Source organism: Artemia sp. Qi Xiang Cuo, chromosome 9 (genome assembly GCF_049724085.1).
Source record: "Artemia sp. Qi Xiang Cuo chromosome 9, ASM4972408v1, whole genome shotgun sequence".
NCBI classification, from domain to species: Eukaryota; Metazoa; Arthropoda; class Branchiopoda; order Anostraca; family Artemiidae; genus Artemia; species Artemia sp. Qi Xiang Cuo.
In genome coordinates this window covers 997,710-1,009,907 of record NC_142802.1, presented here as the reverse complement: position 1 = coordinate 1,009,907, position 12,198 = coordinate 997,710, and the positions used below count along the sequence as shown (strand labels likewise).

The following is a 12,198-nucleotide window of genomic DNA, read 5'->3' as shown; positions in this document are numbered from 1 at the left end:
AGTTTTAACGTCGTTCCTTACTTTCAGTTAAAAAAACTTGTTTTTTTTATTTAATTTCTTACAAAATCAGGTTTTTGGCGTTTTAAATTTGAGAAAGCCAAGTGTGTAATTTGGTAACCGGAGTAATTTGGTGATTTTTGGAAGTTTTGCTTCATGTTTTCCTAAAAAGATTGTAGATGGGGCATAATTAATCAGTCATAACTTAGGATGGCGTTACGAAAGATCTTTTCGACCGACGAATGGATGATATGCTGAAAATCATCTCTGAACTTCAACAAGAGAATAAGTTGTTGAAAGATGAAAATACGTGTCTACGGGCAGAGTTGTCATGCTTAAAATCGGCTAGTGTTCGTATGGACTTGTATTCTAGACGTTCAAATCTAGTAATTCATGGCCTCCCGAAATCATCGGCTAGCGAGGATCGACTAAGTATAGTGAGATCATTACTTACTGATCAGCTCAATATTCAGGACAGCTCAAGGATTGACATTGAGAAACAGTACAGACTCGCGAAAAAGGTGATCGCTGCGTCCGATCGTACTACTAGAGCTTCGGGTTCGAAAACGAGTGTAGAGCCTATCTTTTTGACTTTGGCTCGACCTAATGATCGTGACATGATTATGCAACATTACGGTAAACTAAAAAAGTCAGGAATTAGCCTGGTCTTGGATCTACCGCCGGACCTTGCTAACCGCAGAAAGGAGCTTTTATCTTTGGATTTCAAATTGCGTAACTTAACTAAAAGTGACAAAGTTAGTGAAAGCAGAGTCGTGCAAAAAGGAATCAAGGTGTGGCTTGAAGTAAAAAAAAAACTCGCAGCGCGCCATGGAAAAAACACGATGACACTTTTTATGATTTACTTCAAACCATCTTAGACCCAAAAAATTCAGATGTCACAGTCTGATTTTTTGATTATCTGATTTTTTTAGTTTTTGCTGGCGTGATTTATTAACTAGATTATCTGTAAGAGTGTGCCTATGAGGTGGTACCCTGTTTTGTTTGTGTGTTATTGGAAGTATTAATTTATGTTTCTCTCAGTTTTTCTTTCACTTTTTTGCTTAGCAAAATTAGTTCAGTTTGTTTTTGCTGTTTTTCTTCCTGACGCAATCCTCTTCCTTGCCGGCATGAATTCAGGTAGACCTCCAGATTTATTTAAGCTAAAAGAGTTTTGACTAATATTGATGATAATGGGAGTCGTGCAGGGCCTGGTATAGAGTTTACCCAGCTGGAAAATTAAAAATTGGATCTCTCACACCTGTTTGATGGAGAAATAAATAGAAATAATGATTTTCAGATGTTTCAAGGTGATGAACATCCTAATTCCCACTAGTTTTTTGCTGCTTCTGATTTACCAGTATCGTTTATTTTGTCTCAGTTTTCTTTGGTTCAACTAAACTGTCAAGGGTTATGCTCTTCTATGGGCGATATTCAGCTTTTTAGTCAGGTTGCCCAACCTAAGGTTTTTGGTTTATGTGAAACGTTTTTAAGCCAAAAGTCGTCTACTCTCGTTTATCTTCCGATTTATCATTCAGAGTTCCTTCATCGTAAATAATAGAAAAGAGGGGGACTAGTATTTTACATGTGGGATTCTTAACATTCATTTAGAAAAGATGATCTGATGATTAATATTGAAGGTGTTTTTGAATCTCTTTTTGTTGAAATAAGTGTAGCTCATAATGAAAAGGTATTAGTTGGTGAGACTTATCGCCCTCCTTCTGGATCGATCCCTCAATTTTTGGCCCATTTGGAAAGTATTTTTGAAAAGATGCCCCATTCGCAATATACTGAGATATTACTGATGGGTGATTTTAATATTGATATCGGTCTTCCATAAAAAAAAGAGGCTGTTTATTTTTTTTTGACGATGGTAGCTTTCGGATTATATCCGTCTATTACTATTCCTACGCAAGTCACACACACGTCTCATACGATGATTGACAATATTTTTTGCTCAAGTTCTCCTACTTCTGCGTCAGTTTTAATTTCAGATATGCCCGATAATTACCCTATTTTTGCTTCATATATAATTAAACACCATGTAGCTTCTAGTCGCCAGATGAATCAAAATTTAAAATTTCTAAGTTTTTTCGGAGGATAATATTAAACTTTTGAAAGAGGAAATGAACAGAATCAACTGGTCGTCATTGTATGATGAAAATAATGCAGACAGTTCTTTCCAAATGTTTCATTGTATTGTTGTGGAAAAAATGGAAAAATGCTGTGAAGAGAGTATTGTCCGTAATTCTGAAAAGTTTCTTCCTAGGCATCCGTGGGATTCGAAAAGTCTTCTAGATTGTATAAATAAGAAGATGAGAATTTGGAAGGATTATTTAAGTGAGCCAACTAAATGTTCGTTAGAAGCGCATAAAATTTACAAGAACCAGCTTCGTAAAATTATACGAAATGAAAAAGAAAAGTATTTTTTCAATATATTTAAGAATTGTGGAAATAATGGTAAGAAACTTTGGAGTATTATAAAATCAGTTTTAAAACCTTCTTCTAAAGCCTCTGATATGCCGAAAAGACTAATTTATAATGGAGTAAGTATTTTGAATGAAAGTGAGACTCCGGGGGTTTTAGCTTCTTTTTTTTCAGTGAAGTTGGGAGGGAAACGATTGAGTCAGTTCCGATATATTTTCAAAATTATGAATATTTTCGTTCTCTTTCCTATAACGAGTCGAAGGGGTTTGTTCCAGGTTCTGAATATGATGTTTTAAATATAATGAAGAATTTGAAAGGTAGTTCTGCATCGGGATATGATAGAATTAACGCTAAAATTGTAAAGGAAAGTGATAAAGTTTTGGTTAAACTTTTGGCTAACTTTTGTAATGAACCTATCGTATGAAACATGCATTTTTCCAGCTGATCTAAAGAAAGGGAGAGTGGTACCAGTTTTTAAAGGGGGAGATCCACTGGATGTGTCTAATTACAGGCCATTCTCACTTTCTCGTTTTCAAAATTTTTTGAAAAACCAATGCATAAACAGCTTGCGAATTTTTTGGAAGTTAAGGGTTTTCTGAATTTGCGACAATTTGGATTCTGTCCTGGACACTCCACCGAGGGGTAACAACTGGGCATTTTGAGGGACACCTGGAGGCATGAGGCACGGAGGCACGGAGGCACGCCGGAGGAATGCTTCCGGAGGCACGACGGAGGCATATTCCAAAGGGCGCAATATGTAAATATATACAGCTTGCCTGTTATTCGGTATATGTCGAATATTTCAGCACCTTCAAAAGCGATCTTTTAGAACTTGGAAAAAACCATTTACGGGTTTATTTGTCAAGGAAAAGAACCCCCAAGACTGAAAACAACTGATATGTGCTTGAAGAAGAAGAACGGAGGACTGCAAATTGTTGATATCCATACAAAAACTAGGTAACCCTACGATGGAACTGATGGTGTCACGTTTTCCTATTACACTTCTAGTGTTGCCACCAGCTAAAAAATAAAATTGCGATTGTTTTCAAAGAAAAATCCTGAAATTACAAAAAAAATCCTAGAACATGGTTTTTAAGCCATACGACATAGGGCTGCGCGGTGATGACGTAAAAAGCAAGGTGCGAAATTCAAAGTACCGTGAAACGTGGTCTCTAGTTGCAACTAACAACTGATTGTCAATATTCCTAGTATTATTTCGACGTGAAAACGTTCTGGTGGATTAGTAGGATCTACGACAAATATTTTAGGCCAAAACAATTCGCCAAAGTTCCGAAAAAACGTGTCTACACATCCACGTTTCATCGTTATTTGAATTTCCCGCCCAAGAATTGACGTCACGCTTCTCAGCCCTATTCAATATGGCTTGGCCAGCGGTAAAAGTTGCCTTTTATCAAGTCTTCACATGTCTCTTTCCCTTTTATCATACCTGCTTTTCTGTTTAGTGGCTGTGCCAAGACGCACCGTTGGATCTCGGATTCTTAATTGTACTAAAAAAAGGAATCTGCTGCTTTGACACGAAAGATTCCGGAAGAAACACAGATCCCTTTTTCCCAAATGTACTTAGAATCCAACTTTCTTGGTATTAAACCCAGGCCTTTAGGTATTTGAAGAGAAAACTGTAAAGCAACAGTCAGAAAAACTGTTACTACCGAGTTATTAGTAAAAAGCGCTAAGTAAATCAACCAACTAAAAAAATAACTAGTTTCTCAGATATTTATTGGTACGTTTCAGTAATCATCTCGATAATCACAGCTCAAATGACAACCCTACTGGACTAAACTGGACTGGACAAATGAGCTTCAGTAAGAAACTGGACAAATGAGCTTCAGTAAATCAAACTAAGCTCGGTTAGCACAAATATAAACACTAAGTCTTCCACTACTAAGTCTTCTACTGAGCATAACAAGTTTTCCGATGTTATTCATCGCTTCCGCTGCCCTAGATCTCGGAATGTATTCGAGACTCATAAAATTATATCAAGAACTTAAGCGAATGGAGGACGAGGGGCACACGCAGTTGAGCTGGATGGACCAGCCCCGCCGTGGGTGGCCTCCTCGTCCGTAGGAGACATGGTTCAAGATTCTGTTCAGTTCTGTGCCCTCATGCACGTCGGTATTAAGGTTATTTTTGTTTTTTGTTGATGGGTTTGTTGTATTTTTTTTTTTTTTTTGTTGATTAAGGTTGGTCGTAAAAAGGGATGAAAAAAGGATAAAAAAAAGAATTAAAAAAGTGCCACCGCAAGAATGGGTTTCTTTTGGAAGAAGGACGCCCAGTCTACGGGAGAGCAAATAGTTTTTTTTTGTGTTAAAAAATTTTAAAGTTGTAAGAGTAAGCCTTTTGGAAGACCACCTTTAAAATTCGAATTCGTATTAGTGAAAATTGAAGGATATGAATTTTAAGAAATTGAAGTAAAAATGCCACCGGAAAAGCGTCTCCTAGAGGGGGAAGGACACCCTGGAACGGGGGGAACGATAGATATTTGGCAAGAATAAGTTAAATGGTAGTATGCCTTCATGTCCACTAATACATTGACTGGTATATAATAAAAAAAAATTTTAAGTTTAGGTGATATGATAATGTATAAAGTTGTAAGATTTATATTTTTTGTATTAAAATATCACCGAGTGGAGAGGAGGAGGAGGGGAGGGAAAAAAATAACAACTACCTCTGAAAAATGTTAAACAAAATTCCTTCTGTTGACACACAGAACATGGCGATGGTGGTGGTTATGGTCTTGAGGTCAGTTTTGGGTTTAGGTGCCATTTTTAACATGATGATTGCGATGCTGACGAGACATCAAAAAAGTGGAACCCTTTCTTCTGGATAAATGAATTCAGCTTTGTGAAGACGTCTGAGTCAAAGACATAGACAATGTTGTTGCCAATTTCCATAGAAACGAGTTCTGCTGAATGCATGATATACAGGCTGGAGTCACAGTAACCCTGGTCTACCAATGCGGCAGTTAATATGAGATCAGCTTTCAGCCAGAACCACTGGCACAGAATTTTTGTGTCGTCAGGGAACGGAATCGCCATATTCTGCGTGTCAACAGAGTGGCATCTTCGTCCAGACAAGTAGCCAAACTGTATGACCCGCCCAACTAATACTTTCTGTCCCCTGCCAACCAGTCTGTAAACGCACCATTCACCGATACGCAATTCCGATTTCACACCGACCTCTGCATTGGTTTGTGGCGACTCACGTAGTCCTACTCGTTGGCCGTGGACCATCACCCGTTTTAATCGGTCACTACTCAGCTTCTCAAAGCTTTCCCTCAGAAGCCACAACAGCGTGGATTTTTTTTTTGGTGTTATGGAGCCGTGAGAAGTCTTGATAAGACAAAACCTAGAATTCTTCATGTTCGTCAGAGGCTCACTAACCCAATTTTTCTCAACTTGGAGTTTCACACAGTGAGCAATCACTGTCAAATCTTCAAAGATGCCGTCACTTTCCGAGCCCGATTCAGTGTCAGTCGCGAAAGCCTTTTCCTGCTTATCGGACAGAGTATTTTCCTCTGAGTCATCGTCTGAGTCACTGTCGTGAAGTACAGAAAGACGGACATTCGGTACTTGGTGACCGAAAGCAGAAAGTACGTCGTCGGGTATCAAGGCTTTCATTATTCGCTGGCTTTCAATACGAGCTCGCCCTAGCTCGAGCTTGATTTCATCGTTCCCGGGCAAAGAAAAATCGGAACTGACAGACACGGAAACTTTGAATTCGGCTTATTCAGACTCTGGCTATGACAGCTCTCCTATTGAAGAATGAACTGAAAAAGAAATTAAACTTTCATTTTAAGAACTTCGTGGCAAAACTCTGGGAACGGAAGAGTTTATTACAGCAATGAAAATGCTGGGTTGAGACCGTATCTTCCTAAAAGAGTCTTCAAACGGTTGGCTATTCATGTCGGAGAGTTTGAAAAGACGTTCGAGCCTAAGCCGTTTGAATTGACGAATTAAAAGCAATAGGGAATGTATATTTTTATCTAGGCAATGGTAAAGGTTTGTGGTAATAAAATTCTCGTTCACAACATAATTTCCACTTTTTAGAACCCAGGATCTGCAATGTCGAGCGCAGTATATAACACGACAAAGTAAAGATAACCTCTCAAGAGGAGAAAGTCTGCCGTTGTAAAAAACGCGGCGTACGTTTTCCATAAGCCAAAGATTAAACTGTGCTCCTTCGCTTCCAGGAACACGCTGTTTCAGGTGTGCCGGAGGCACGGAGGCACGTGCCTCCATGCCGGAGGCACGGAGGCATAGCCGGAGGCACGAAGGAAGGGACACCTGCGACGGTCAGTTATTAGCCCCTCGCACTCCACAGAGGAAGCTCTTGCTTCTCTTTCTATTTTTATAAATAAAATGATGAATTAGGATAAAACCTCTATGGCAATACTCCTGGACATGTAGAAGGCTTTTGATTGCATGTCCCATGATATACCACTCGGTAGGTTACACCATATCGGAGTGAGAGGCTATATTTTTTCGTGGTTTAAAAGTTATCTTGAAGATCGAGTAGTTATTGTGGGGAATAATCGTTTTTCATCGAAAACACCCATGTTTTGCTATTTTCATAAGTAGGAAAGCTCCAGCCTTCTTTTAAAGGTCTCGAAACGTCTGGAGGGGTTATTCAGAGACCGGATGGTGGATCAGTCAAGTTTCTGGGGATGTGTGTCGATGGAAATCTATCTTTTAAATAATATTCTGCAGCGGTGGGCCTACAAATTTCAAGAGATCTGGGAATTAAAAAAAAAAAAACTAAAGCATTTTTTCCTGTTAAGATGCTCCGTCTTCTGTACTTCGCACTGATTCAATCACATATCTAATATTTCTCTCTTGTATGGCTGGCAAAACTTAAAGTTCATACGAATGTTATTAATAAAATAAATAAAAAAGCATTAAACCTAATTAAAGAAAGGAATTCTTAGTATTCTCTAGAAAGTTTTGAAATGTTTAATTGTTCAGTTTTTGTTTACAAATATTTTCATTCTCTATTACCAAAATAATTTTCAGGATTATCTTCAAAAGTTGAAACATGCCAGGGAAGATCACGAGATAGAAGCCTGTTTGTTGTTCCGTTTACGCCATGCGTTCGGTCTGGTTTTTCTTTGGATATTTTATGTTCACCAACATGGAATGTTCTACCACAGGAATTAAGACAAAAACCGAGTCATGCTTCATTCAAATTAAATTTAAAAAACATTTGAGTAAGAAATCTTAATAATAGTAAATAATTCAATAGGATTTTTTATGCTTAAAAATAAATGAAAATCGAAAAAAAAATTATAACGTTTAATTGATAATTTTATTTTTGTAATAAAATTATAAGCTATATCAGATCTTGTATTATCCCGTTGAATTTGAAATTTTATTATTGGTATTTGTAGATTATGGAGGTAATTTGAGTTCATGCTGGTAGGCATAGAAAGGACCGCGACTATGTGATATATTTAAAAGTGTGATATAATGTTTCCTCAACAGGAGTGACCTAGAGGGCCTATTATAAATTATGGCCCAGAATTTGTTTTTTAAATGAATTTGTGAGTATTTGTAATTTAAGTGTAAAGTATCAATAAAACCAATCTGAATTGAATAGTGCCCTTTCTAAGAGTCAAATTGACCAGAGTGTAGCTATCCCTCCCCCCCCCCATACACACACACACAAACACGTCGTATTTTCCTGATATGTATCAAATAGATATTTTTAGAAAGTCATTTTATTCAAAATAGTCCAAATATCATATAACAAGGCTTTTGAGGTTGATAGAAACTACCAGAGCCTGAGGACGAGGGTTATGAGTTATGCCCCTGGGGCATTTAAGGTTCTTATGGAAGGGATAGCTGTATAAGCTTTAGAGGTGGCTCATTTGGTTGAAATTGGAAGTTATAGTTCGCTTTTAAGAGTCCATAGTGATGGAGGTCAAGTGGTACCCCCCCCCATCCAATGTTTTTATGAAATGTGTGGTCGTATTAAATTCAGAAGGGTTTCATTTGATTTTAAATTGGAAGTTATAGTGCCCTTTTTAAGAGTCAAATTGATTTGAGAGACCCCCCCCCCATGCCCATCATTTTTCATAACAAATATGTAAATAAAGTTTTGAGACATAAATTTTTTCAGAATTGTTGAAAACTTCAGTAATTATGCGTAGCAATAGTTATGGTAGCAGCAGTAGCATTAGTAGCAGTATGTAAATAGCACCTTTTGTCAACATCCCCTTCAATACACGATGAAATTTTTAACTGAATACTCTCAACCGGCCCTGAATAATTGCTGATTCGTCCTCTTGACAACCGTTATGGGCATAGTGTGTTTCGATTTATTTCAGTACAGTTACAATATTTCCCAAAATTACCTTATTACCCTTTGGCTTACTAGCTGGAGAAATAGAACCAGTAAATATTGTAGTAGCAATAAGTGTAGAGTTGATAGTAGTGGTATCAGCTTTAGTAGCCGTAGTAGAAGTAGCAGTAATAGTAATAGTAGCAGTAGCTGTAGGAGTAGAAGTGTTAATATTATGATGCAAATATTGTCGTTTGGTTAGTTCAAAATCCCCCGCAGCAAGCGCTGTAAGTTTTAATTTCACACACGAAACTGTTCCAAAGATATTGCTGATATACCCTTTTGACAATTTGTATACGTATGGTAGGTTGTCCGCCGTACAACAGAAATATTCTCCGAAAATTTCACCTTCATATCTTCATAGGTTGTGGATTTCGAGTTAGCCAGAAGACACTGCGTGTAGTCATTTAATGCTGCTTCTACTGTTACTGTAACTAACGACACTAATGGCATTAAGTTGAAACTTTTACAAAACGTTTAGGAGGAGTTTCAATTAAACGACAAACCTATATACATGCAGGTATTAAAAGAGCAAATAAGCACTATAGGACATATAAGGACATAAGCAGCGATGCTCTAATATAGCTAGTAATATCTTTGATATCTTAAAGGAGCTAATTTGATTGAAAATTGAAGGTTCTGCTGCCCTCTTATGAGTCAAAAATGATCGGAGGACAATCATCCCTCCCCTTTAGCTCATAATTTTCCAAACAGTGTCAATTAAAACTTTTAGACAACCATTTTGTTCAGCATAGCTGTATGATCTAGTAACTATATCTGTAGGGTTATTGGATAGGCCTATCCCCATAGTTATGTAATTTGTCCATACAGTTGCTGTTGCTTTAAAACCAAATGGTGCTTTAAAATTAAATCAAAGCACACTGTTTGTACGCGGGTTGCCAATAAGACATCTCAGCAATATACCAAGAATGCTTGAGGGTATTAAGTTCAAATTTTCGGGGCTACTAAAATTTTAAAATTGAAAATTGAAAAAATGTTACTGAAATTTTAGTAAAATTATTAAAATTTTACTAAATCAGAAGAGTGTAGTTTTATCCAGTTTGTGAAAGAGCATAGATATAAGTTTTTGGGAAGGGTATTAACTTTTATTTATCAGGTCAACTAGAGGATGTATATGACTAAATTAAGCACTACTATTTGTGTCATGATTTTCAAAAGATTTTCAAAAAAATGTTGTTAAAAATTAATGAAAAAGCCAGAAAATAATTTGTACTTTACTGAAAAAAAGTCTTTTAAATGTTTTCATTTTTATAATTTTAAGAAATCAAAAACTAATTAAGAATTTAAGGAATAGATATCAGCATATGTATATTAAATTGACAATGCACATTTTTTCAGTAAATTCTGCTTAATTGTTTCCAGTAAAGGACAAATTATATTCTGGCGTTTAGAAAACATGGAGCTTTGAACCCTATTCTTATTCTTTTTTGCTCGTTTTGAGTTTGAGTCTGCTATTAATTTTAACTACTCTTTGATTTAGGTTTCATTTATTTATTGATACTGATTTGTGGTAGTTGTATGCTTTCTACATTCAACAGTTTATTCCATATATGAGGGGGGATGCTTCTTCCTCAACCCTCGGTCTTTACGCTGAAATTTGACTTTTTGTCAAGATTTTTTAAGAAATACTGCTCAAGTACAATGACCGTACAATTTGAATGAGAAGCATTTTTAAAGAGCTTTAAGACTCAAGCGTAAAGAGCGAGAGTTGCGGAGAGAACCCCCCCCCCTAGAATATGTTAAGTTTTAATGTTTTTCTTTACTTTTAGTGGAAAAAAAAGTTTTTTATCTATTTAATGTATTACCAAAGCTATACAAGTTATGACAAGGCAGCCCAAAAAATTCTGGATAGTTTGGCCAAACAAAGTAAAAAACTTTAGAATGGAGGAGATAAAGTGATCTTTTATGGTATCGAACGGCCTTAAACTGCTGTGGATTAAAACGTAGTTGTTCCTAATCCTATTTAAGAAATGCTAATACGGTTATTATTTTAGGCATTACAAAATAGAGGCCGCTATTGCATCAATGAATTGGAGGGTTTACAAGAACCAATTTACTTTTTTAAATTCTGTTGCTGGGCGACCCAAATTTGGTAGCTACTCTTCAATAGTCAGAAGGAACAGTATATCGGTAAGATAGTTCTTCCATTGCCAAATTGTTTGCAGAGCTTCTGTTTATAGTAACCTTATTGGGGAAGAGGGCAGAGTAAGGGATTTAGCCACCCCTGACCGGTTTTTTGAGGATTGAGCGCACCCCTGTCACCTAAAAAGAAATGAAATTGTTATGCATAGTCCATACTTTTTCTTACATTTCAATGTTTTTTTCTGATCAAGTTAAAAATTATAAGCCCCGATCCTCCCAGATATTATAACCTGATCCTGACCCTATGCTGTATGGGTGAAGAGGGGGCAAAAACTCCGTCTTGTTAAGGAGAAGATAGTTTATTTTTGAGAAATGAACTTTATTTTGAATAGACAATACGCTGAATGAACTACTTTCCTAGAAGTATTTATTTGGAAAATTTCAACTTTGGTTGATATTAAAAAGGAAAGAATACAAGTAAAATAAAAGTTTTTTCAACTAAAAGTAAAAAGCGACATTATAACTTGAAACGAGCAAAAATAGTCAGTATATGCTTGAGACCATCCCATCCTTACCCCTCGTTCCTTATGATAAAGTTTAACCCCCTCCCCCTGGCACTTTAAGAATGACTGCTCAAACACAAAAGTAATTGCATTTGCTTTAAAAATAAAGTTTTTAGTTCACACATTTTTAAATGTGATCAATTAATGACGTACTTGCAATAACCCACTAACTACATTTGTAGCACTCATAAATCTTTTCAGTAAAGTCCGATATAACTTTAGAGTAAAGAGCAAGGGATGAAGGAGGGGGCAGCCCCCCACATATAAATAATTTTTTTTTAGATTTTAATATCAATTTTTACATTTATTAGAAAAAGCTTGTATTTTTCATTTAATCAAACAGTTCGTCCTCGGCTCAATAGTAACCGAAAGTAAAAAACGGAACTTTGATGTCAATAGATTCATCAAAAGAATCAGCTTGTTTTCTGATTCCAAACATGTAACATTATTCAAGTTTATTGTTACTCATCAAAAGTTACGAGCCTCAGAAAATTTGCCTAATTTTTGAGAAAAGGTGAAAACACCCCTTAAAAGCCAGGGACTTTGGTAAAAATTACAGCATTAGATTTTGCGTATAAGAGAGCCCTACTATAGAAGTTTCAAGCTCTTTTAAACAGAAATGTTATATTTTGCATTTTTTTTTTTTTTTTGCCAGAAGATCACGGATGCGGGTTTATTTGTTTTTTTTTGTTTTTGTTTTTTTCCAGGGGTGATTGTATAGAATTGATAGCCCTTGAAGATTGGGAAGCGGGGT

At 36.4% G+C, this 12,198-nt stretch overlaps 1 protein-coding gene across 1 annotated transcript in view; it reads left to right on the top strand.

Moving 5' to 3' along the window:
- Positions 1-239: 239 nt before the first annotated feature.
- Positions 240-12,198, top strand: part of LOC148948201 (atrial natriuretic peptide receptor 2-like) — a 95,525-nt gene continuing 83,566 nt past the window's right edge. The window contains exons 1-2 of the mRNA XM_089094579.1: positions 240-790; positions 10,794-10,929. Coding sequence (XP_088950705.1) covers positions 240-790; positions 10,794-10,929 — 687 coding nt within the window. The remainder of the gene's footprint in view (positions 791-10,793; positions 10,930-12,198) is intronic.